This window comes from Sceloporus undulatus, chromosome 6 (assembly GCF_019175285.1).
Source record: "Sceloporus undulatus isolate JIND9_A2432 ecotype Alabama chromosome 6, SceUnd_v1.1, whole genome shotgun sequence".
Taxonomy (NCBI): Eukaryota; Metazoa; Chordata; class Lepidosauria; order Squamata; family Phrynosomatidae; genus Sceloporus; species Sceloporus undulatus.
This window is the reverse complement of record NC_056527.1, coordinates 13,584,415-13,612,043: the sequence shown is the minus strand read 5'-3', so window position 1 is coordinate 13,612,043 and position 27,629 is coordinate 13,584,415. Positions and strand designations below refer to the sequence as shown.

Genomic DNA, 27,629 nt, shown 5'->3' with positions numbered 1-27,629 from the left:
TTACTAGCATAGTTATGCTGACAGTGAAAGAGGGGGGCATAAGAAGAAAATGGTGGCAACAGTAACAAGGAAAAGAAAAATCAGACTTCTGGCTTCAGCAACCTATCCATTGAATGCCTGGCTCCAGGTAGGGGTTTTCCATGGAGCCAAGAGTGTATGGGAGGTGACTTGGACAATAACCTGTACCTGTGGTCTGTTAGGCAAGCAGTGTTCCCCTGTATGATCCCAGCCTTGGTGAAACTGAAATCAAACTAGGCCACCAGATAAGCAAGAATGATCACTCGAGGATGCTGAGGCACTCAGGACTATTTCTAATGAACACCCTTATTGCTTGCTTGCAGGGCATGTGGCACTATTCTAGGCTTTCTAGGAGAACTCTGCATAAAAATATTTTCAAACAAATCAAAGTACTCCAAGGAAGCTTGAGAAAACTACACGATGAGCCAGAATGGGTATCTGGGACAATGGTCTCATCATTAGTGAAAAGTATTTTGTTTTCCCCATGAATGTTAAGACTGCTCAGAAAGTTCAGCCAACAACTTGCAAACATGCCACAGTGATATGTAGCAATAACACTGAGGACTTTGTTTTAATGAGGGAGAATCAAGAAGTCCTACAGCTGACAAAATTATACACAGCACTGTTTTTTCATTGTCATTTCTATAGTAGGTAATCTTGTAAAATATTATTACTTACAAATTTCAAAGCACATAACTCAAACTCCTTGCCACTTTCCTTTAACAGTAATTCTGATGGATTTAAAAGAGGCTTTCACCAGTAAACCTGTTTTAGAACATGAGCATAGTTTGTTTTTTGCAAGAAATTATGCAAGAGGTTATCCTGCTGTTTTCTATATAGAAAGATAAAGACATTGTTTTGTGCCCTTCGTATTATACAGTACTCATGACGAGACTAAAAACAAATTCTTTGTTCAGTTTCAGAATATTGACTGAAATTCCCAAGTGCTTAGCTGATTGCCCCCCTGACATTTTTCTGACTCAGAAAGTGTGACCCTTGTTCCTATTTATTGAACAATAGAAATTCTGAATAGCAATTAATACTATTTTTCATGTCTTCAGCTTTTGGAAATTAACTGGACAGGACTGACCAATCTTCTGGATATTCCAGGACTAAAGTAAGTGGAAAATAGAATAAAACTGATTTAATAGAAGTATGCAGTCTGTTTCTGTGTGTGTGTATGTATGCATATCAGATATTTGAAAAGGACTAAATGTGTGTATTTCATCTGTTCTCTACTATATTATCAGAAATTGTGAAATTAATATCACCAATACATAATAAGAGTTAAAATATCCTAAATCTACTACGGTGGACCCTTCATATCAGTAGGCTAGCTATCTGTGGATTTGACCATTCATGGATTGCCATACCCTTTGTCATTCAATGATAGTGTTTGTACATGGATGCGCTGACATGTCAGCATGTGCATCACTGCCAGTGAATTATATGAGGCACATCCATCTGCATTTTTTTTGCTGTCCCTTGCCCCCCCTCCCCCCAAGCCCACTCCCACAGATGGGAAGGGTCCACTGTATATGTATAAATTGGTTACATCTGCATATTGCATACTTTAGTATAAACTACTAGAAGTGCCCATGAAGCTCATGTTCCCATCTCAGCAGGGTATCTGCCTTGCTCCTTTAGCAGAAACCTAGATAATCAGTCCAGAAGCAGCTCCTGGCATTGTCCATGTGTTTGTAGTGGAGAATAACATCTATGTAACATAGGAGACTCTAGAGAGAATGAGATAAAAAATGTGTCTAGGAATTAAATCTGCCCCATTTCCTCATATAGTTATCATTCAGTTGATGTATCAATCCTCTTCCAGTTCAAGCAGTTGGTCATTTGGGCCATTTTCACTGCTGTGCTGAGTAAAGAACTTAGTGGCCTCTTATTTCAGTAGAAATTAATTGTTGTTATGTGCTTTCAAGTTGTTTCCAACTTAGGGTGACTTTAAGGCGAACATGTCATGGTGTTTTCTGGGGCTGTGTGTTGTATAAGACCTGCCTAAGATCAACCAGTGGGTTTTCATGGCCAAGCAGGGATCACAGAATCATAGAGTTGGAAGAGACCTCAAGGGCCATCCAGTCCAACCCCCTGCCATGCAGGAAATCTCAATGAAAGCATCCCCGACAGATAGCCATCCAGCCTCTGTTTAAAGACCTCCAAGGAAGGAGGCTACACTACGCTCCGAGGAGTGTGTTCCACTGTCGACTAGCCCTTACTGTCAGAAAGTTCCTCCTAATACTGAGGTGGAATCTCTTTTCCTGGAGCTTGCATCCATTGCTCCGGGTCCTAGTCTCTGGAGCAGCAGAAAATAAGCTAGCTCCCTCCTCAATGTGACATCCCTTCAAGTATTTCTATCATATCACCTCTTAACCTTCTCTTTTCCAGGCTAAACATCCCCAGCTCCCCAAGTCGTTCCTCATAGGGAATGGTGGGGCCTGACCAGAGCAGAATACAATGGCACTATTACTTTCCTTGATCTAGAGACTACTTCTATTGATGCAGCCTAAAATCGCATTGGCTTTGTTAGCTGCCGCATCGCACTGTTGACTCATGTTCAATTTGTGGTCTACTTGGACTCCCAGATCCCTTTCACACATAGTCTCATTCAGCCAACCTATATCTGTTCATTTCATTTTTCCGCCCTAAGTGCAACACCTTGCATTTCCCAGTGTTGAAATTCATTTTGTTAGCTTTGGCCCAGCTTTCTAGTCTGTTCAGGTCATTCAGGTCTGTTCCACTTCGGTTGATACACCAACTGCATCCCTACCTGGACCAAAAGGACCTTGAAGCAGTGGTACTTGCACTGGTAATCTCTCGTTTAGATTTTTGGAACGCACTCTACTTGGGGCTACCCTTGTACCAAATCCGGAACCTTTAATTGGTTCAAAATGCGACAGCCTGATTGGTCACCGGCACATCTAGGTTTGACCATGTAACACCAGTATTAAAATCTCTTCACTGGCTGCCAATTACCTTCCGGGCACAATACAAGGCATTGGTTATTACCTTTAAAGCCCTACATGGGTCAGGCCCGTGTTACTTGCGGGAACGCCTCTCCCTACACAATCCGCCCCGCACTCACAGAACATCAGGGAAGTATTTACTGGAACACCATAGTACCAGGTTAATGACAACGTCCCACGGGGCGTTTACAGCAGCAATCCCAAAATTATGGAATAGCCTACTGGAAGAGATCCATTGCATTACTACCTTAGAGACCTTCAAGAAGGCACTCAAAACCGATCTCTTCCAAAGGGCTTATCCATTAGATTCTATATAGAAGTGGATGATAATATCCCACTCTTGACTGTGATCACTGACTACTGACAAATTGATTTTAAAGTACTAATAGGAATTGGTAAATTCAATATTAGTAATTTATTGATAGTATTAATATTTTGTTCCATTTGTATTACCTTGTATTATTTTATTGTTGTAATCCCACCTCGATCTTTGGAGAGGTGGGACATATACTGTAAATATAAATAAATATCATTAATAATATTATTTTGAATTTTGATCCTGCCCTCTGGAGTATTAGCTACTCCTCCTAATTTGATGTCATCTGCAAATTTGATAAGTATACCCCCAATTCTGTCATCCAAGTCATCAGACCCTGACCTCCAGTGCTCAAACCACTACCCATGCTAGATGCACTGATACTGAAAATGTTGGTTAAATTCCCAGCTTTTATGTTCACTTGATCTCTCTGTGTGTAAGAAACTCAGAGAAGTGTAGATACAAACTCAATAGCATAATGCTATAATAATTTTGTACAGGAATGGCTGAGCAAAGCAGTACCTGGGTTGTGAATGTTCTTCTGGAAGGTAATAGGCTTATTACCTTTCACAGAATATGTGGTTTTTATTTATTGTTACATTTGTAGTCCACCTTTCAACTAAAAATAGCACTTAAGGTGACAACAACATCACTGATGTAAATTAAACTCTAAGACTGTTGAAATCATAATTAAAACAAGCAAGATAATAAAACTGTACACATAAATAAACATGATGACTTTTTGATTTTGATTTTCAGATGTGAAAAAAAAAGTGTTAGTGAAGACGAACCATACGTAATTATAGGCAATGAAGGCTGAGTTATGCTGTGCTGTTCCTATTTCTGGTTTTTTGTAGAATCAGTAGCGTCTGTGGTAAATTGCTGTAGTGTAACAGCTGGAATAAAAAAAGTGTTGTTATGTGACAGGCTCCCAGTATTCTAATTATATTTGGCTTTCCCCTTTAAAGGGAAGAATGTAGTCATTCACGTTCTGCTGCAGTCAGGGAAGTCTCGTCTTGAGGTGATGGTAAATATTTGACATTAACTTGTGGCATTCCACCCAGTAACATTTGCTCTGAAGTCATGAGCTTTCTCTCGGTTAATGCTATTTTTTCTCTTGGAGCTCATAATTTGAGGTAAATTTAATCTGAATCTACTGTAGACATTAAGCATTATTCCTGTTGCAATCCCCAAATGCAGTAATTGTTGTTGCCGTACAGATCATTAAAATGATGAGCTAATATTCTGGTGGAAGAAATAAACTCACAACTTGTTATTGTTTCTTCTGAAATTCTTTGATGTGCTCTATTAGCCAACATATGTTTGCAGTATGAACCCTGGTTCCCCTTCCATTTCTGAACACATCTGAGGAAGTAAACTGAAGTCTACAAAAGGTCATGCTGCCAGTTTATTATTTCAGTTAGTCTCAAGGGTGCTACAAGATCTCTCTGTGTACTGATTCTATAGACTAACACAGCTACAGTATATCTTTAAATGGTTGTATGTTCTGTTGAGTCAGCAAATGCTGTCCTTAAACTCAAATGTTTTCTGGCTTTTGTGAAAGCATTTTTCTTTTAGAGATATTTATTTTCTCAATCCCAGAAATCTTTGATTCAATTCATTGTAGCTGTTCCTTTTTAGGAAATTACAACTTGGTCCATAATAACTGTTTTACCAAGAAAACCTAGAAAAGCTTTATTGTAGTATCTTTCCCACTGTCAAGAATTCTTAGCTGTTTCAAACTAAGTTTTAATTATACTGGCTATACTGATGTATGTCGACGGATATTTTATGTTACTTTTGCCTCCCATTTCAATTCCAATTTTAATTCTGTTTTATTCCCTATGGTAACTATCTTACATACTATTGTTTAATTGTTAACTATTTTATTTTATCTGTTTACTAGTATATCCTTTAGCACATATTGTATATCTTTTAGATATACATAAGCTGTAGACAAGTAGTGCATGTTCTGGTTCTGGTGCACGCTTAGGTTACGCATATGTATTTATATTGTATGGAGGTTTATTGCACCTAGTGCACTGTATTTACATTTTATATATAGCTGTGTGATACTGCTTTTTATTATGTTACTAGTATTTTGAAACGGCCCTTGGGCTACTCAATAAATTGTATTGGTCATATACTGGCTAACTTGGTTTTAAGATGAAAGTTGGTCCACAGATACCAGTTTTTAAAAGAAGTTTATTATATATAGATCAGTAAAGCTGAAGTAGTATTTATATTCTTTTCATTTGAATAAAGTATAAAAACATCTAAAATGCAAGTGACTATAAGACTGCTTAGTGCAACATCAGGTACTACATAAGGCATTTATGTCTGTTGCTGAATCTTTATACAGTTCTGAGGACTTCCCATAGGAACTAGTTTGGCACCTGCCTTTTTCAGGACAGCAAAGGCAGGAATACATTTTTCTACAATAATTACAGACTGATAGACTGAGTCTCTCTTATCTGGAACTCCAAATTCTGAAATATTTCAAAATCCAAAGTCATCCTCATACAGTAGGTGGCTGAGATAATGACACCTTATTTTCTGATGGTTCAGTGTACACAAAGTTTGCTTCATGCACAAAATTATTAAAAATGCTACATGTAAAATTATCTTATTATTAAGTGTATAAGGTGTATGTGAAACATAAATGTATTTCATGTTTCGATTTAGGTCCTATCTCCAAGATACTTTATGTAAACACACATATCCCAAAATCCAAAAAAACTCCATTATCCAAAACACTTCTGGCACCAAGCATTTCCCATAAGGGAGATTCAGTCTGTAATTACATTGTATTCCAGCCATCTGCTATTGCAAGAACATCAGCTTTAGTTTAAACTTGGAAATAGCTCTGATTCAGAGCTGCTTGAAATTAAGCTACAGCAAAGTTTATAGAGAAGCAAAGACTAGAACCCCTTTCCAAATAATGCAGACTAGCTCTCCTCTAGATAAACAATTTTACCACCCATGACATATGTGTTATTTGAACTGTATTGATATTAACAGGACTCAAATGTTTTCTCCTTAGCCTGGATCTTTGTCGCCATAGTTAAAATGAGTAATGCTACGTTTTTGGAATTAAAGATTACGAAGGACCTAAATCTACCAATATTTGTGGCTCGGGAAGCATGCTTGTCATTGTCATATAATGAAGACGAGTGTCTTACAACAAATGAGATTTATGTATCTGTCCCACTAGCATTCTCACTTTCATTTTTCTCTATTCACCATTCTTTTAATTCTCCCCAGTTGTGCTGAAATATGAATGAGTAATGTTTATATAAAGCTTATTATGCCTTGCCCTTAATTTTTTAAACTTTTTTATATACAAAATACCTCAGATAAAACATTTATACAAACATAAATGAAGATTACTTCCAGTGTCCTTGTTCAGTATAATAAATTCATTTTGTAGAAATATTGTTTTCTTTGTCATAATAATAATAATAATAACAATATAGTTATTTATTTGTATACCGCCTCTCCCATTTGAGGATTGAGGCAGGTAACAGCAAGGAAAATCTCAAATACAAAGCCACAAATAATAATAATAATAATAATAATGAAGCAGTCCCCGAAAACCCCCATCCTTCTACCCTCCCTCCCATCAATACAAAATAATAACAACAAAAACATTTAACTGGAATAATACCAATTAAAACAGCTTGGCAAGAAGTGACAGCAATAAGAAGGGAATTGTCTTCCCTTCTTAACTACCTTCATTCTTAGACTTCAAATTTCTACAACACAAAGATTTTCCCCTTTTGTCCCTCAGATTATAATTTACACATTTCCTTATTTTAATATACTGTACTCATAATTATTTCCTTTTTTCAATGACCATGTATAACCATTTCTTTTTGCAGTAATTAATTATCAATTCCTACTCATTTTCCCTTTGTTTTGTCTTGTTTCTATTTAATCAATTACTTAATGTGTCTGATTCAGGCTTTGCTCTTCTTTTGAGGCACTGTTTCCATCTTGTGGTTGCTCAAGAGAATGCTAGAATACATGTAAACAGTGGGACTTAATTTTTGCTTCCATTTTGGTTTCAGGTGGTAGAGAAATCTCATGTACACATAGGGCAAGACTGGATACAGAAAAAAATGTTTTAAATTCAAATCTGACTTAACAAAGGAGATATTAGTTTCTGAATAAAGAAAGTATAATTAAGAATGTGTCAGATTTCCTTCAAGTGGATTATTTGGCAGAGTGATAGACAAAGGGACGACTTTTCTGTCAGCTTACTTTTTTTGCATGCTGTGCACAGTTGCGGTTTTCCTTAATTTTCTTTTTTTAGAAATGCTATTGCTTGCAGAAGTAATCCTATCAGAAATTTCAAAAAAGCAGATTTTATGACCAGAGATGAAATTTAGACCAGAGATAGGGGAACTGAGATATAAATGAGGCACTATAATGAACTGATATGCCACTACAAACAGTAGTGGGGACGAGAAGGCCACATTTCTTTTTTTTTTCCTTTGCCAGTTGCATTTGAAGTAATGTTTCTTCTTCAAAAGCATTATATAGTCACGAATAAATATATGGAAATGGTATCAAAAATTTACAGAATTTGAAGCTAATAAATTGAAATATAATTTAAATTATTGAAGTTGCATTGAAAACAGTACAAAAAGATTTTAAGATGGCATGTTGTTTGCATTTCTGTCTGTTTGTTATATGAAGTGAGATCTGCTGGGGAGGCTCTTCTCTTTGCCCCACCACCCTCAGAGTTACTTCTATTGGGACTTCTCAGTGGCTGCCCCCAGGCTTTAGAACTCCCTTCTCAGAGATATTAGACTGGCACCCTTCCTATTTGCTTTTCTTGGACAAGTAAAGACTTTTTGACATGCGTTTGAAAGTCCATTTTATAAAGATTGTCTGACCTAAACAATGTGATGGATATTGCAAGTTGTACTGTGGTGTGTGTGTGTGTGTGTGTGTGTGTATTTAATGGTTTTAATAAGGATATTTTTTCATTTACTGTCTTTTCAACTGTATTTTGTAAATGTTTTAACTATGCATTTTCGTAATTTATTGTAAGTTGCTTTAAGTCCCAAAGGAGAAAACAAAAGGATAGAAATGAAATACAGTAGAAACGATATGAGGTTTCAGTAACATGCTAACATAAAACAAACAAAAATCCACTACAGATAAGACAGCTTACTTAGAGATATAACAAATATCAAAGAGTTTTTTCAAAAGGAAAAGGCTTTCACAATGACACCAAACTTTGACATTTTTTCATCCATCTTGCCTAGAAATGCCAATTTGCTTAATATGCAAAGGGATCTTGTAGCACCTTTGAGGTGCTACAAGATCCCTTTGCATACTGATTTTCCAAACTAACATGGCTATGTCTTTGAATTCTACAGTTGGTTAGGTGAGTACAGTCGGCCCTCCTTATCCACGGATTTTTTAAATCAACGGATTCAAGCATCCACAGCTTGAAAATATTAAAAAAATATATAAATTCCAAATAGCAAACCTTGATTTTCCATTTTATATAAGCAACACTATTTTGTTATGCCATTTTATTTAATAGGACTTTAACATCCATGGATTTTGTTATTCACTGGGGCCCCTGGAACCAAACCCCAGTGGATACTAGGGGCCCCACTGTACAGGCAGGTACCACCAAAATCCGAAGGTCAGTTTATATATGTCTATTCAGTACTTGGATGAGAAAAAGCCAATGTATAACAGGAGCTGTAGGCTATGTTTCAGAAGAAGGAATTGGCAAAACCACTTCTGAATATTCTTTGCTCAAGAAAACATGTGAAATTCATGGGGTTGCCATAAGTTGAGAGGCAACTTGAAGGCACGCGTGCATACACATACATTGCCCTTAGGGAGAGAGATCATTGTCTGAGACAGGTCAGGCAAACATAAAGCTTTTTCTTCTCAGTACCTTGGTTCTTCTGAAAGAGTGGATGTGTTAGTGATGTGCCTGAAACCCCATCATGCAGAAAAGTCATCATGAAATTAATCTGAGTTGAAATATTTCTATCCTACAAAATGTTAGAACTGTAAACTAGCATACTTTTTAGGGCAAACAATTGTTTATATAATAACAGTATGTAAAAACTATTGTTAATGGTGTCTAGAAATAAAGTTGCCCACGTTTTCTCTCCAACAGTGGCTTATCAGACACTATAATACTAGATATAATATCCAATTATCTGGTGCTTCCAAATCGGATCACTGTTCCTCTTGTCAGTGAGGTGCAGATTGCTCAGTTGCGGTTTCCTATACCAAAGGTAAGAATCTTAGCCTAATGTTCTGAAATAATACACTGTTCATTATTTCTGGAGTGTCTAATAATGTAGGTCAGTGATTCTTAAACTTTGGTCCTCCAAATAGTTTGGACTTTAGATCCCAGAATTCCTGACAGTTGACCAAACTTGCCAAGGCTTCTGAAGTCCAAAACACTCAGAGGACTGAAGTTTGGGAACCATTGATGTAGATGTAGAGATAGATGAATCCCATTTTGGGACAAAGGAGGGAGATAAATCCCATAAATAAATAAATAAGATGTTGAACAAACTGATTAAGTAGAATAGCTACTGGATGCTAGATAACAGTTCATTAGTTTGTCTTTTACGAAGTGTAAAAGGTGTAAATTAAAGTTCCTTCATTTGTCCCTCTTCTTTTTTCTTGTGTGATAGCATTTAATAGGTTGGAATCAGAACAGGATTCTTTACAACCCAGATATCAAGTAACTGAGAAGGACTCTCAATTTGTCATGTTCATATGATTCTGGGCTTATGTATACAAAAGGACAATAGGTTTCTCAGTCACATTGCTCTAGATGAATTTCTTTTTCTAGGCAAGTGGTTTCCAAACTTTCATCTTTCAGATGTTTTGGACTTCAGCTCCCAGAATTCCTGACTGCCAGCCAAACTGGTTAGGGCTTCTGGGAGTTGAAGTCGAAAACACCTGGAGGACCAAAGTTTGGGCATCACTGTTCTAGGCTGAGCTTAGGAATCACTGATACATTGCATCCCATTTCCAGCCTATGTTATAAAGTCATGGCCTGTGTTAAAACTAAGCTATATTAATGATTATCCATACTTCAGTTTTTTCATACTTACCATAGACTTTATAGAGAATAGAGAAATGATAGAAATGATAGAATGCTAGTATTAATTGCTATAGCTAGAAAGAATTGTTGTTGAACATTGTATAACTTACTGTTTTTTTTGCTTCTTCACAGGGTGTACTAAGAATACACTTCATTGAAGCTCAGGATCTTGAAGGAAAAGATACTTACTTAAAGGGAATTGTTAAGGGAAAATCTGATCCTTATGGAATCGTTCGTGTGGGTAATCAAATTTTCCAAAGCAAAGTCATCAAAGAAAATCTCAATCCAAAGTGGAATGAAGTTTATGAGGTAAAAGGTTTAAATGACTGATCAGTAGTTGTATATTTGTCTAATTTCACTGATGATAGAATTCAAAGATATAGCCATATTAGTCTGTAGAATTAGTACATAGAGAGATCTTGTAGCACCTTTGAGACTAACTAAGCTCTGCCTACATACTAATTTCATTGAAGTAGTTCTAGAACCTGATTTTTCTTACATGGAGAAAATCCCAGGAGCCAGCAATGTGTAGTGGTTTGAGTGTTTAATTAGGATTCTAGAAGAGCAGGGTTTGAATCCCTGCTCAGCCATAAAATGCCCTGGGTGACCTTGGGCAAGTCACATTTTCTGTCTAAGAGGAAGGCAATGGCAAACCTGTCCAAGAATAAATCTTGCAGAGAAAGTCCTAGCATAGGGTTTCTTTAAGTTACATTCAACTTGAAGGCACATAACATTGACAAGCCAAGAGAATCTCAGTCTTGCATATATGACTTTTCTGGTTTTGGTGTCTGGATTTCTGTAGCCACCAGTATAGCAGGATCGTTTTAGATGCATTGCCAATCCACCATTTGGTGCTGCATAGACGATCCCTTCTACATGTTGCCCCATATTCTGATTTCCTTTATGATGTAATTTAGTAGCAGAGCATAATTTTATGTTATAGTCAAATCACAAAAATTGTGGCATGCCTTGTTTGGATATGTCTGTGGCTTGGTACTACATAAGAACTCTGGGAGGACATTTAGCATAGGACTCATGCTTATATCCTTAAAGCTTTTGCCTTTGAATCCAGCCATAGACAGAAGAGGTGCTCTGTGTGTATTTGCCTTGATTGGTGGGGTGATACAAAAGCCAGACATGTAGTTTGTCCTGTTTTACTTTAAAATGTTGTCCGAAATTATCGGTGTTTGAAGGTTAGAATATGCATTACAGCTACTTAAGTCATCCAGCACTTTTTCTTACTGGAAAATATGAGGGATTCTCTGAATGTTATTCGTGGCCCTTATAGATGTGGTGTTCTATATGATTCTTAACTGACCATCTTGATCTTGTTAATTGTTGTATTTCCAGGCCTTAGTGTATGAGCACCCAGGACAGGAGTTGGAGATTGAGCTTTTTGATGAGGATCCAGACAAGGATGACTTTCTGGGAAGGTAAATAACAAATAAGAGATGTTTTATTATCAGCCCAACCGATGTGCTTAGTACACCTTTCTGATTTGTATTTTAATAGATACAGTTGCATGTTTCCAGCATTTAAGTCTTTTTAAAGTCCCAAATGTCTGTATTTTTGACTGTGTGTATGTTCTTTCAAGTTGACTATCAACGTATGGCAATGTCATGAATTTCATAGGGTTTTCTTAGACAAAGCATACTCAGAGGTGGTTTTGCCAGTCCCTTCCTCTGAAATGTAGCCCATGGTACCTGGTATTCATTGGCAGTCTGTCATCCAAGTACTAAACAGGGTTGACCCTGCTTACCTTTCAAGAACAAATAGGATCTGCTGCCTTTAGATTATTTAGACTACATGTATTAGTGTACTACTGTCAAAATCCCTTTTCTATGATTGAAATAGAAAAAATATATTTAAAAAGACATAAAAATAGCTGACATCACCAATAAATTCTTATTGCACTGTGGATATCTAAAAAAAATTCTGGGCCTTTTGTGCATGATATTTTTTTAACATTTGTATATCTCTTGGAAAGAAAAAAAGGGGGAAATTGATTACAATACTGTATAAGTAATCTTGCCTGCTTTTTTAATATGATATATTTAGCCTTAACTATCTCATATTCTTGAGGAAGGAATAACCATTGAGAAAAGTTCATCTGTGCCCTCTTGAAAGCCATGCTTTGGTATTTCCTTCTAGAAATCATTTTATCCCAATTGAAGGGCCTAATTTCCATAATGTCCGTAACAACTGCAAATGCTACTCTTACTTACATCTTTTAATGGACAGTTACCCTGTCATCTATTTTCAACAATTCCCTTTTCTCTGCATGGCTTCCTACTCAACTAGAATTCAGATGCTTTTTTCTTCATTCTTTATTGGAAGGAAAGCAAAATATGAATACAGAGCTCGTGATTTTATTTTTAAATGCTTCATTCTCTCCTCTCCTCTTGCACAACTCCAGCTTTACATTCTATAAAGAGAGATTTATTCTTCTAATGCATTGTGTTCTATTTCCAGTCTAATGATAGACTTAACTGAAGTCGAAAAGGAGCGCTACTTAGATGAGGTGAGTCTTCACGTGTTCAATTTGGGGAGGGGTGACTGAAAGACTAATATTCTAACAGTGTCCAGCCTTACCTCCGAATCAAACTTTGGCTTAATCACACATGAGGTACATGTTGTGATGGCTTAGCTGAATTTGCATACCAAGGTGCCAGGGTTTTTTTTTTATTGCAGATTTGGCATATGGATTAGCATTTATAATAGAAACTAAGTGTTTATCATTGTCTTTCTTGGTCACTAATGTATTATGTGGCAAAATATTATACTGCTGAAATACTTACTGTAATATATTTGATTACAGTATGTTAAACTGGCTAATATTAAGTAATCCTACCAGATGACTGACTGGTTAGAACCAAGCAGATAGAGTGTGTTGAAGTAAACATTGGAAGTATTCTGTATTCTGTTATTTTTAAAATGGGCCATCATAATATTAATTTTACTACAGTTTTAGAGCATGATTAAATTCAAGGAATAAGTAGAGACAGTGCTACTGTTTTAGAAATAGCATAGCTGTCTTGTGCCAATTACACAGTGTTAATGTTATGTCAGTGTATCTTCCAAAAAGTACTATCAGTATCTCAAGGTAAGTATAATGGAATATGTTGCTTTATTAGGGAATGGCCTTGCTTCTTACCACAGTTTATTGACTTCACTTCCAGTGGTTTACTTTGGATGAAGTCTCCAAAGGAAGATTGCATTTAAAACTCGAATGGCTCACATTGATGCCTAATGCAGAGAATCTTGACCAGGTATGTATGATATTATGTCCTTGCAGTTTTACATAATGCAGGGATCCCTGAATGTAGTTAAAAATGAAGATCTACAAATCCACACGCACATGCACCACCTCTAATTTTCTTTCAAAAGAATGAAGAATAGTAATCAAGATTTGCTGGGGTGTAAATAATCAGAAATTGACCAAATTATTATTATTATTATAGTTTATTTTTATAGAGCTGTAAATGTACACAGCACTGTACATACAAATGATCAAATCAATAAAAATGAAACCTGCCAATGGCGTACAATCTACAAAATACGTATAAAACAATAGGTAATAATATAAGATAGAATTGGTTAAAATAAGCAGGCAACAATTAAAAACATCAACATCAACTATCCAATCAAATATCAGATAAATAATCACACAGTGCCTGGAATGCTTCCCTGAACAGGACAGTCTTCAACTCATATTTAAAAGTGGTTAAAAAAGTGATGTCCCTTGTTTGTGGGAGAAGAAGGTTTCAGGAGTGAAGAGCAGCAGGTGAGAAGGGATGAATCTGGGATGGGGCAGTGGAGATCCTAGGCTGGACAGTAAACCTTGACTACTAGAATGGAGGGTGCAAGTGGGAATGTACAGAGAAAGAAGTTCAGATAAATAAAGAGGGACCAGCTTATGCAGGGCTTTAAAGGTCAACAACAGAAGCTTATAGTGAATACGGAAGGGAAAGGGGAGCCAGTGAAAGAATGATAATAAAGGAGAAACATGGTCAGAGTGGCGAGTGGATGTAATGATGGTGCCGCTGAATGCTGAACGGAAATTAAAGGATGAAGACCAAACAGTTCATTTAGGCCTGTTACAGACTGCCAAAATAAAGCTGCTTCGGGTCTCTTTGGAGATATGCTGTTTAAATGATGCATGCATCCTGAGAATCCGGAAGCTGCACCAAAGCTGCACTCCAGTGCTTAGGAATGGAGTGTGGCTTTGGCGCGACCTCTGGACTCTTAGGACCCATGCATCATTTAAATAGCATACCTCCAAAGAGACCTGAAGCAGCTTTATTTTGGCAGTCTGTAACAGGCCTTAGAATGTCTAGAGGAATGCTGCTCGCTTGGGCAGCAGTGCACATAACAGAAAGTGGGAGAGTCACAGCTCCATGTTCCTTTGTTATGGTAAGGACATGCAAGGAACAGAAAATGTCTCTGAGAGAAATTCTGTATCATACAATTTCATTTGAATTTAGTCTTGGGTTCACTCAAATCAAAAATGTAATTTTTAGAGAAGTGTTTTCTTCTTGGTACATGTATGATATTATTTTGAATTCACTTTTATTTATTATATAGTTACTTTGCATATTGTAATTTGTTTCAGCTTTACTTAGAAGTAACGTGGAAAATAATACATAAATGGAAAAGAGTTTCTTTTCTAATCTTAGGTGCTAAAAATCATAAGAGCTGATAAAGACCAAGCTAATGATGGACTTTCCTCAGCATTACTTATTCTTTATTTGGATTCAGCAAGAAACCTACCAGTAAGTCTTGTGGTACTGATATGTTTATTGAGAGTGATTCTTGATATTTTTTGTTACTCATTGCTTACTACTATGCCACTTTGCTTCACTAACCCACATTATGCCATATTTTAATTACATGTTCATGTGCATTTTGCAATGTTAGCATCTTTTTTGTAGTAAATATAAATTGTGCTTGAACTAATTTTGAAGAGCCTAATCAAATTTCCAGGATGATACGTTTTTAATTTTCAAAAATATTATCTTGTATTTTGTATCTTAAAACAGTGGTAAGAATAATCTTTTAAAAGAGAAGTGGGCAGTACCTCAGACCAACTTCAGATCAATGTATCTTTACTCAGATTTATAAATAGATAATTTTGGAGCTTACATTTGTGAGTATCTAAGCAAGGGGGGGGAGTGGGAACCTGTGACCCTCCAGATGTTACAACTGTCATTCACTGTAATTCTCAACTTCCATAGCTAGTGATGACGGGAATCCCAAAGCATCTGAAGGACCATCCCCTTTCTGAAGCTAGGGCTGCAGCCCCATGTACATTTACTTGAATAATTCTCATTAGTTTGGATCCTAATTTGTTTGCTTGTAAACTGTACTCATTGACTTGGATCCTTTATTTATTTATTTATTTATTTATTTATTTGCATGGAGGGTGTAATGACCCTGCAAGACAACAGGGGCCAGGAGATACCCTCCGGTTTGCCCTGTGCAACACTCCGGCCATCTTCTCCGCCCTGGTTTCAAGAGGAAGAATCAAGCTTGATAGGCCCAGACATAAAAATGTAGTACAGTAGTTCCAACTCCAGCTGTTGCCATACCCAGCTCTCTAACCTCTTTCAAAATAACTGAAAACATGATACAACTGGCTAGACATTCCCTGACATCCCTAGAATTCTTTCCTGGGATTCCTTCCTTCTCTCTGACCTGGAGCAGTTAGCTGCATGCTTGCACCACATGGCCACCTTTCCTCCTCATTCCCAAACGCCTGTCCTTTCCCTCCTTCTCGCCTTCCATTACCTAATGAAACCATGTAGATGACAGAGTCAATCCAGTCTCTCCCTCATGATCCATTGCTTAGATCTCCTGAGTTAACCCTTCTTGTCACCTGGCCTCAGTGGCCTTCCAGGGCCATTACAGAGGGGTACAGTTTCCCAAGCTCTATAGGGGTCCTGGGTGGGCTGTAGCCCCATTTTACTATAAGGAAAAAAAATGAATATTTTTAGGTCATATCTGAGGATGTTGTTGTTACTATTGTTATTATTATCGCCATTGTCTATACCCCACCTTTTCCCCAAAACTGGGAATCAGGGTGTCTTATAAAAACCTGTCTCCTCATATCTATGTAACTGTTGTCCAGATTTTGTGAGACGTGGTGGAACAAATCAAAAGTAGTGAATAGTAGAAAAATATTTTCCTCTGTTTCTCAGTCAAACAAATCAGGTTTACCTGAACAAACACACTGACCCTTATAGGAGGGCTTTAGCCTGGGGCAAAAACAAGTGGCTAAAGTAGGTAAAGACCGGCATTAAGTAGTTTGAGTTGGCTATCATTTAGTGACCGTTGCTTCTGAAAGGTGTAAACTTTTTCATAACTGTAAATAATCATGGTAACAAGACTGCTGTGAATTTGATCTCCAAGCCACTGTAAACCTTCTTATTGGAATGGAGCCATATTCCACAATATCACTCAATTCTTTTGTGTATATACATGAAATTACACACATTTGACATAAGCTATAATTCTGTCTTACTATTTTTGTTTAATAGTTGTATTGGTTGGTTGGGGGTTCTGTTTTGGGTTTCTTTGTGTGTTTGCTTTGTTTTGTTTGTAAAATTCCACACTTCTCTACAGATCTCCTGCCAGGTTTTTTTAATTGCGTATTTGGCATATGGATTTGTACATCTTTGGATTGAGGCTAGATGCAGAGTGCCAGTGTGTAATTCCACTGATACAGGGTGCAGTCCCACTGTTCCTTTAAGAGGGGTGAATAGAGAAATTTGCAACTAGCAAGGAATTATTTTTAAGAATGATTTACCTTAAGCTTAAAATTGTTGCAATATGTGGGGTGGCAGTCTTCCAGTATGTTTGTACTAGACATACAATTTATCTCTTTACCTTTGCCTTTATGGAAGAAAAAAATCCATAAAAAGAGTGTGGATTAGAAGGGAAACAAGACAGAATATTGCATTTACAAGCTAATGTTGCCTTCTTGGATGAAGGTTGTACTCGAAGACCCCAAATTTATCTTTATTTTTTTATTTTTTTAAATCACATTACCTTCTACTTGTGCTGGGTAGTTGGGAGTTGTATCCTCCTGTAATAGGCAACCTTACATGCTATGTTGTTTCCTCATGCATCTAATAGAAAATAGACATCTTCAGATTGTTAGGTTTGGTTAGAAAGGGCTGCTTCTTCCTGATTCCGTTGACATCCGCCTTTTGCAGAGCAAATATATTTTTGTAAGCAACTTAAGGACATCTAATTTCCTGTTGTTAGAAAGACAGAATTACAGAAATCTAGTATAGTTTGCTCATGTGTGATGATGATTTCAATAAAGTATAATAAGAGGACTTTGGCCATTTTAAAGCATACACCTTTCACTGTACTTTCTGTGCAGCTGTTCCAACTGCACCTTGTAAAGTTGCTATGTAGTAAATTTTAAAATGGAAATAACTTGTTGCAGTCCATGGGTAAAAGACTATTTTCTTGGTGTATTTTCAAGATGGGCCAGTGAATAGTTAGATTAATGACATTAAAAAGATAGACAATTGGGGTTATAAACATTTTACATTCCCTTTCTGTTACAATTTTTACAATTAAAATAAAATAAAATTACAGAAGGTACTTGAAACCTTTCAGTAATGTAGTTAGTTGGGGCAATCTGTCCTAACCAATAATCTGTCTGTACTTTAATATCTTCTTCTTAGTTCCTTTTCCAAGGGACTACAATTATAGTGCCATGATTCCACTTTAACTGCCAGTTCTATGGAATCCTGTGATTTGGAATTTGGCAGGAGTATTTAGAATACTCTTCCAAAGAGCTCTAGCATCTCACCAGACAACAGACTCCAGGATTCCATAGGATGCAGCCATGGCAGTTAAGGTGGGATCACAGTGCTATAATTGTGCGGTGTGAATTGGTCCCACGTGCCTCCTTTATCAGTAGTACTTAATGTAACAGGAAAGAGGAGGGCTTTCTCAGTAGTGATGTTCCAGGTATGGAGTACCCTCCCTAAAGATGTCATGTTTTCTGCTCCACATGACAACATATGCACCCACCTATTTTAATTATAGGATTTAATAGTGGTGGATTTTGTCTCATTGTATTTGTACAAAGGCAGTAGTTTTAAAAAATCAAACTAGGAGTGCAAATGTGTCATTATATAGCACCTTATTTAAATATACTTTACACATTGCCTTTGAACTTGCTTAAGTAGTGGGGACATGTTTGTTATGTGGAAACCTTTGTCATTTAAAGGGCTCCAGTCAGATAAATGTTTAAGGGGAAGCAACTGTGAAGTTTTCTGGAAAGACAAGGATTTTTTTCCTATCCTGCCCAGAGGCTCTCTGGATCTGTTCAGCGGAGTTGGATCAGCGATGTATATAGATGCATCTAATCTGACTAATTTTAAACATGGTCAAATGGCAAGTTGATGGTGCAAGGATTGCTTGAGATGTGTGATGGAAAGATTATTAAAGCTATAATAATGGATATGTCAGTAAAAGGTTAAATGTTTTTACTGTTCAAATGGTGTTGTGAAATATTAAAACAACTGAGGAAACAAACTGCCTTGCAATGATAATGAGAAGAAATGAAAAGTGCTGTCATATTTACCATTTGTGTATGTGTGCACGTTAGTAATTTCAGACTCCTTCAACTGTTTTCCTGACCTGTGCTAATGGTAAAGCTGCTTGTAGATTCTTGCTACTCCAATCCCATCATTCTCTGCTTTCTCCTTTCATTTCCATTTTCCCAAAGAGTATCTACGAGGGAAACTTTGGGTGTGGATACTTAAAAGAGAGGAGAGCTTCGGGACTAGTCTTTTGTGAAAATACTACCTCACTCTATAGAGCACTATTTGTGAGTTCTTGTGTGTTACATGTGTATTATATTTCCCATTTTTTAACCTTCCAGAGTGGTTTGGTGCTACTAAACTCACTTAGTTTTAATAGCGGAATGGTGAAGCATGCATTTATTGTTTATGTGCATGATTTTAAAAGTGTGCATTCTTATACTTTTACTGGATTTTCAAATTATATTTTCAGCATAGGTTATTAGGTAAGTTTGTGAATTTCAAATTAGCCTTCCAAAGGCTGGCATGTTTGTCCAGTAATCTGTGTGACTCACTAGAAAAAAAAATAACGCTGAAATCTGCTTGCAGAGAAATGAAAATGTCATGAATTATAAAAGTCAACCTCTGTTGTGATTCTGTTGGAAATTAAGTTTAAATATTTTGTGTGATGTATGTGAGGTCTGGAATCTCCTTCATTTGGTTCAAGTTGCACAACTAAAACTTTTAAAAGATATTCTGTGAAAACGTACAACTTCCTAACTGGCCTTTAGTCATTAAGAAATGGCAGATATTTCCACCAGTTGAGAAATAATAACTTCCATTTTGGGAACCCCAGAAAATTAAACATGGTTTGACAGTTGATTGTCTGATGGGCTTTCCTGGGAAAATAGGAAATGTTCTTGTATTTGGTTTGTTTTAAACTGGTTTTTAAATTTATTTATGACTGTATGAGTACATACTGTACAAACTCATGTATAAGCCTAGAAACTTTAGTCAAAAAATGACCCCAAAAACCTAAGTCGACTTATCCATAGGTCACTGTAAGTACTGTACTTTAACTCTTATTTTAAAAAAAAGGAGCCATTCCCTGGTGAAAGATAAGAGCGTAAATGGTCCTGGAAACACTGACACCCTCCCCACCACCTCGCATCCATCTATTCTTTTAGGGTGAACACAAACAGTTATTCCTGCTGAAATTTTGTAAGTTCTTTGGCATTTGGCAGAAACACAAGAGACACTGTAGACTGGGTCAGCCAGAAAAATCAACAGTAGCAGAACACGTTATAAACCATCCTGGGCATAAAATGCTGTTTGAAAACACTGAAATTTTGGACCATGCCAACAACTATCAGGTCAGAATGAATGCACAGGGAAGCCGTTGAAATCCATAAACATCTGGACAACTTCAACAGGAAAGAAGAAACACTTAAAGTAAACAAAGTTTGGCTAGCAGTCCTGAAAAACCCCAAAGTCAGGACCCAGCAAATGCAAATGAAAACTACCCAGGGTGAGGGGGGTTTCCCATCAGACATGGATCACTGTTTAAATAGATACCCTGAGGCCTTGCCATTCAACAACAAAACAATACACAGATTAGCATGCAAATCATTTCCTCTCAACCAACAATATCTATACCCCATTTTCTCCCATGCCAGCATTCTCTGAAGTTGCCAGCCACAGATGCTGGTGGAATGTCAGGAAAAAACTCTTTTAGGACATGGCCTCATAGGCTGAAAACCCCACAAAAGACTATGTTTTCAGTAGCCTTATCCTTTAGATCCTTGGTTGCACACCTCTTAGTTTTACCCTCAACTTAACCACCGGTCATATCCAAATCCATAATTTAAACAACAAAACCTGCCCTCAATTTAAACATGAGGTCGACTTATATTCACACATACATGGTAAGCTACCTACACAAGCTATCCTGGCAAGACTGTAGTTTTGATAGGTAGCAATGGACTGCAATAAATAAAGTTCACAAATGACTTACTTTGCCACTTTAATTTTTAAAAAAGGCCCACATACGCATCCGTAATTTGAAAGGTTAATAAAAAAATATCATTATTAAGACTGGCCCAGGTACACGTAATATTTTATTATCATAAAACCAAGAGAGTAAACACACATTAATTTTTATACTTTGGAAAACTGTCAGTAGTTTTTGCATTTATTGGCTTTATAATAAGCAGTAATCTATCTTTTTGGGGACCTTTCCCTTTGGTACTGATTCCTGTTTTTAGAAGTCTTTGTGAGTATAGACAGGCAAAACTATTTGGTTTATAACAGGAAATTCTTGAACATTGATTTTCTTCCTAGTCTGTAGGAACCCAATTTTGTCTGGGACCACTATCTTTCTTCATTTTATCTGAAGTGATTTTCTTGTAAAATTTGCATGCCCAAATTTGTTTTTGATCTAGAATGGTGATGATTGTATGTGGTTATGGGGAAATCACATATGGGAGGAGAATATACCGTACATAATCTCATATATTATTACCCATCCCTAATCTGTGGTTCAATGTACTGTCAGAATTGTTTCACACTGCGATTAATGTCATTTCTTGTATATCAGAATTGAAAATTGCAAAATCATTTTACAAGCAACTTGATCCAAATTAAAGTGGAGCTCATTTTTTTATTTTAGAAGCATCTTACCCCCTTTTATTTCTTTTAATTTAAAGATTCCTTAGCAAACATTACAGTTTACTTGCCTGAAAACAGCATGCAAATTGCAATCCCCTCTACTGTCAATTAATTTATTCTGATATTTCTGTCTTGTCTTGATCTAAAGCAGTTGTAGTACTCATTCTGAATTGGAAATGTTTTTTAAGATAGTCTGAAGTGAAGTTTCAGCATGATCGTGAACTTTAGCACACATTCATGACACTTGAACTTCTGCAAATAAAACAAAAGCTAGCAAGAATGGAAAAGTTCATTTCCAGAAACGATGCAGTAGAAAAGAAAGGTAGATTATCTCTATTCTAGGCAGATATAATTTTAATGCAAGTCATTAAAGCTTTGTAGGCAGTCTTTCTGTTTCAGTGGTGCTCAGGTGTGCTGCACCTGATTCTTGAGATATTTAGTCTGTTTGCAGATGACATGGGTGTTGCAAGGGTACAACTTGTTTAAATTTTCCTTCTGTTTTGATAGGAAATTCTCCCTAGAAAAAGAACAAGTCAAATTGACTAGAAAGTGTGGACCCTTTCTTTCTAGAGGAATGCTACATTCTTGGATGTGGCTCCTGATTTATTAATGATATTTTAAGAAGCTAAATTTACAGATAATGCCAGCACATCCATTGTCTTCATATAACAGTCAAGAAATATTCCAACTCTATACACCTCACATCTGTAGGCTTCTGATCAGTTTTCTGCATGACTTCCTTTTTCACCCAAATTCATGCTATACCTTAAAACAATACAGATACAGTCAGGTAGGATTGGCAGCAAAATCTTCATTAGAGATTATTTAAAAATGGAAAATGTAGTTAAATTTTTGATCTTTTGGCTGATAAAATAATTAAACTTACTCTTTGTGTTTTGGGTTATAGCATGAGTGCATAGCTGTGCATATTCTGTTTCTGAATAATCCTAATACTGTACAGTGGTATTTTAAAACAGAATTTGGCTGTTAAAGCATGTTCTGTTTCAAAACCCCTGGAGGAAAATGGCACAGTGAACACCTGCTTTCTTTATTTTAGAAAACCTAATTCCTGAAACAAAGCTCTTTGCCAACAGCTGGCATCATTGCAATTTTGCCTTGATGGTTTAGTAGCTTGTCCAGGTCACTTTTCAGGATGGTTCCTTTATTTACTGAAAATAAAATGTGGAAGTGTTCATAGAAATGATCAGAGGGATGGCTAATTTTCTTTTAAATCCACTGATATCTCCAAATCACACAAGAAATGTATGTTGCATTGCACTGGTTGGAAAAAAGGTTTGCTGTGATAAGAATTCCAAAGGAGAAAAATCTTAGCACTACTGCAAAAACAGTGTTTGAAATTATCATACTGGAACTAAAAATGGAATGAGAACAAAAAGCTGTGTCAGATTTTTTTGAAATGGTTTCTTAAGTTATTTTACTTTTGTTCTGAGAATGTATGTTTGGTCTCCTGCTGTTGTCCCGTCCTTAATTAACCAAGTGGAACTGCTTCATTGCATGTCTTATTAACCCTTTGTATGTTCATTTTCTTCTGATTTAAAAGCATAATCCATTAGATTATAATCCAGAAGCCTTGAAGAAGTCTGCTGTTCAGAAAGCTCTAAAGGTAAAAGTAATATATCGTAGCTTTCCATGTAAGATCATGCCATTCAGTGGAGACATCTGGTTGCCTGTGCTGGACAGACCTTCTGGTGTGTTTGTACCAAAGGAGATAATGCTACCAAGAACGAAAGACAGAGTGATGTTTAGTTTGTCTGTGAGAGGGGTTTGAAAATCAGGTCACTTATTCCACTGTATACATTAAAAATGTATAAAGCAGGGGTGGACAACTCTGTGAACCCAGGGGCATTTTCAATCCCCAAGACCATGCAGGGATTGCATCAGCGTCTCCAAATAAAACCATAAGTGACCATTTTTGGTTTACAAAAACAAAACAAAAAGGAGCTATTATTGTTGCTCAGTGGAGGCTTTAAAGGCATCGGAAATAGCATTGGATATGTGCAGCATGTGGCCAAATGAGCCACATGATTTTTACTATGGTGTACAGTCTCCTCTCCTAATGCATGGATCTGAGATCTGCGTGCTTGAATATATGCAGAGGGGCGACCTCTGCTATTTGCAGTGGCGCGCACACCTTGCCACGCGCACAGGGGCATGCTCCATTCAAGCCTATGGGGCTTGAATAAGTGCAAGCCTCCGTTTTCACGGGTGGGGAACGGAAGGCCAACTGTACAGTCTTTCTGTACAGTATTTCAGAAAGTATTAAGAACAAAGCTGACACCTAAGATAAAATAATTCAGCTGTGAATTATACTGTATTCCAGGGATCAAAGCAAATTATCTGTCCCTTTTTCTAAAGTATTATTGAACTTTAGATATAATGACCTAAACTGAGTTGCTCATTTCAACTAGTGCAGATTCACTGAAACAACTGTAGATCACATTGCTACAGAGGGTTTTCTCTAGTTGGATCTAATGATTGTATTTAGGCCAGTGGACTTATTAGGCCAGTAGCATGATCTAGAGCATGTTTTTATTCAAGTTCATGGTGCCTTTCTATAGCTTGATCCAGAAGTGTGCCAAATACGTTGGCAATAATTTAGCAGATAATTTGCCAGGCTTGGACCTCATTCACACTACAGAAATAAACCTGTATCGAACTGGTTTATTTCCATGAAGTTCACACTCACATTTTATTGAAGCATTCCAATATAAAAAAGAGAGAGTAGTGTAGGAAAAACCTGTGTCAGGTGAGAAATAAGAACAACTAGTGTTCTGAAAATAAATCATAAGGCCAAACCATAAATAATTTGTGTCTTGTAAAGGCAGTTGTCTGCGGGCTTGATGTATTCATCACTCAGAAATAATTATTGCTTTTAAAAAAAAGAATGGTATTAGCAAACATGCCAAATATTGATGCTAATATTTTTAGAACTTAATATGGAAGGGATGGGATTTTTATTTGGAATTGGCAATGGAACCATTGCAGATGAAAGTTGCATGAGTTTTGAAATCTAGAATTTTAACTTTCATTCAATGGGAAATAATGATCATGAAAACTCAGAAGGTTAACAGAAAGTTTTGTAGGATATAAAACAAAATGCAAATTCCTCTTACTTTAAAAACTCAAACAATTGACTTGATCTGAAAGTACATGTTTGTGGCCTTCTAATTTGCTCTAACATTGTTTAACTTCTGTGTTAATCATGTTACACTTTTTTTGGAGTCCCAATACAAATTAACTATTAACATTCCAAATAACATGTTTTAACAACATTAATAATTTCAGGTTAACTACCTTTTCTTAACAAAAAGATTTCTATGAGTAACTGATGCAAAGCATATTAACAGACATTCAAGACTGAGAAATGTTTCAGTTTCTGTAATGATTGTAAATCACTGTTTACTTTTGCAGTTTGCCCTAATGCTATTCAGCTGATGAGCAAGGTTCAGACTTGACACATGGTTGGTCTCTAGTAAGAGAATTGGGTAATCCTATAAGAAATCATAGTACACCTTCTTATTTGCAACTCTCTTCCAAATTGTTTTATGATTCCGGTGTATAGCTTAACCATCATACACATATCAGATTAGCTTTCCATCATGCATATATCAGAATAGCTTTCTTAGCTTGTGCTTTCTCCATATCCCCCATTTGCATGCAGACCGCAACATTCATTTATTTATTCTGATGTTGCTTCATTGGCTTTGGGGGATTTAAATGCTTATTAGAGAATGAAATGTTAAAACTTTATAAAACAGTTTCATTCTAAGCTTGTAGAAAGAGAATGTGCAAAGAGATTTGAAATTTGAATATAAATTATTTCAAGGTAGGTGTATATGACTGTTGTACATCCCCATAAATGTCCATGAAAAAACAGCCATTGTAAAGAGTTCAGAATAGTGGGAAAGAAGTGGAGAACAGAATTCAAAAGCAGTGTTAAATTGATAGAGGAAAAAAACAAAATAATATAGTAAAGGAATTTCATTTTCTCCTCCTCTTCAGTCAGGAAAGAAAATAAACAGCAACCCCAATCCCCTTGTCCTATTCACTGTCGGACACAAGGCACAAGAAAGTAAGGTGAGTGTCACCTGCTTAAATCTGTCTGGATTAGTTATAAATATGTATATTTGTTTATACATGTTTTGTCCACAAAAGTTTAGATACTAAAATAAAATAAAAATGTTTGTCATCTTTGTCCTGTTGTAAAACTGGCTAAGAGATAGTTTAGACCAACAGAGTGTTTTTATATGGTGCTTTTCATCTTTAAGATCATACATAAATCAGACTGTGCATGAGTACAGCGGCTAATTCTTTGACTAGCAGTGGAGAAAATGCTGCTCCGTGGAAATGACTGCTGTCCAGTTTGGATTGAATGGCCTGCTTTTCATGGAGATTTGCTCTCCTAATCCTGCACTTTTGTGGGTGGAGAAATAAGTGGCAAGTGTGTGTATGTGTTGTAAGAGGCAGGGATAGCTCTGGAGGAGGATTCCCAAACTGATAAGCCCAGGCCTGGCTATAGATTTCATCAGTACGTTGGTCAAGAACTTGGGGTTCCTATATATGTACAAGGCTACCTGTTGAGTGAAACGTTCTTCCAATGCCTCTTGCCTCCAGACATCATAAAAGGATTATGATGGCTTTCCTTCCTTTTAATGCAGCCTTATATAACTTTGTGGAATGGGTTAGGGTTAGAGAATACAGTGGTGCCTCGGGTTACGAAAGTAATTCGTTCCGCGGCCGCTTTCGTAACCCGAAAAGCCTTCGTAAGCCGAATTGCCATAGGCGCTAATGGGGAAAAGCCGCGTTTCGTGCGAAAAAGCGCCGAAAAGCACCAAAAATTTTCTTCGTAACCCGAAAAAACATTCGTAACCCGGAACAATGATTTCCAATGGGATTTTTTCGTATCCCGAAAATTTCGTAACCTGGGTATTTCGTATCCCGAGGTACCACTGTAGTGAGTTTGACCAAAGCCTTTATGTCAGTTTCACAGCTGAAACAAAAACTTAAACTTGAGTTTCATATACCCATACCTACATCCTCAGCAATGCATTGCATAGACATGGAAGTAGGTTTTGTAAGCACTTTCAATATAAAATTGAATTAGATAAATCACAAAAATCTAACCTTTTGTATGACTTGCCTATCAACAATCTATCTCAATTCTGTGCTTCTTTTTCAGAGTAAATACATTAAAGTTGCAAAACAACAGTGTAGGTCAGGAAAAAATCATTTTGCAGGCTAGTTGCATCCCTTGGAGAATTCCATTCAGTGCGTAGGGCTTCTCACCTGTCTTAACTCCTCACCCTCCGTACCAGCTATGGAGTGACGTGTATCTCTTCCTCCTCGGCCAGCACAGAATACCAACAAATTACAGGCACTGGGATATTCATGACCCAGGGTTTGGAGGACGCACATGAGCCTCCCTCATGGCTCGAAATCATGAGGACTGCACCTTAGGGGAAAAGAACTTGTGCTCCAGTTGCTTGCTTTTCCCCAGTTTAAATTACCAATGTGAGAGTTTGATCCATATTAGGGTTAAGCCTCAGTATATCACACACGGTAGGCCTAAAGACCCAGGAGGCACCAGATCTTGTTTGATCTTGGAAGCTAAGCAGGGTAAGTTCTGGTTAATACTTGGATGGGAGATTGCCAACAAATACCAGCTACTGTATTTCAGGAGTAGGAACTGGCAGAACCTCTTCTGAGTTTTCCTTGATTAAGAAAACCCTAGAGCTGCATCTGCACTGCAGAAATAAGCCAGCTTGACACAACTTTAACTGCCATGGCTCAGTGCTGTGAAATTCTGGAAATTGTAGTTTGGTGGGGCACTAGAGCTCTAAATGTCTGACAAAACTACAGTTCCCAGAATACCATAGCATTGAGCCATGGCAGTTAAAGCGGTGTCAAATTGGATTATTTCTGTTGTGCAGACACAGTCTTTGAAAGTCATGGGGTTACCATAAGTCAAAAGGCGGCCTGAAGGCGCACAA

The 27,629-nt window shown here is 36.9% G+C and overlaps 1 protein-coding gene across 5 annotated transcripts in view; it reads left to right on the top strand.

Annotated features, from left to right (window-relative positions):
- The window catches only part of ESYT2 (extended synaptotagmin 2), an 85,714-nt gene that overhangs the window by 46,113 nt on the left and 11,972 nt on the right, over positions 1-27,629 (top strand). For 2 of the 5 annotated variants that reach the window (XM_042472121.1, XM_042472120.1), the window contains exons 7-16: positions 1,080-1,135; positions 9,464-9,584; positions 10,541-10,717; positions 11,759-11,841; positions 12,881-12,929; positions 13,588-13,677; positions 15,085-15,180; positions 19,158-19,259; positions 23,180-23,242; positions 25,642-25,716. In XM_042472121.1, coding sequence (XP_042328055.1) covers positions 1,080-1,135; positions 9,464-9,584; positions 10,541-10,717; positions 11,759-11,841; positions 12,881-12,929; positions 13,588-13,677; positions 15,085-15,180; positions 19,158-19,259; positions 23,180-23,242; positions 25,642-25,716 — 912 coding nt within the window. The remainder of the gene's footprint in view (positions 1-1,079; positions 1,136-9,463; positions 9,585-10,540; positions 10,718-11,758; positions 11,842-12,880; positions 12,930-13,587; positions 13,678-15,084; positions 15,181-19,157; positions 19,260-23,179; positions 23,243-25,641; positions 25,717-27,629) is intronic. The other 3 variants (XM_042472123.1, XM_042472124.1, XM_042472125.1) reach the window with 3 other exon arrangements.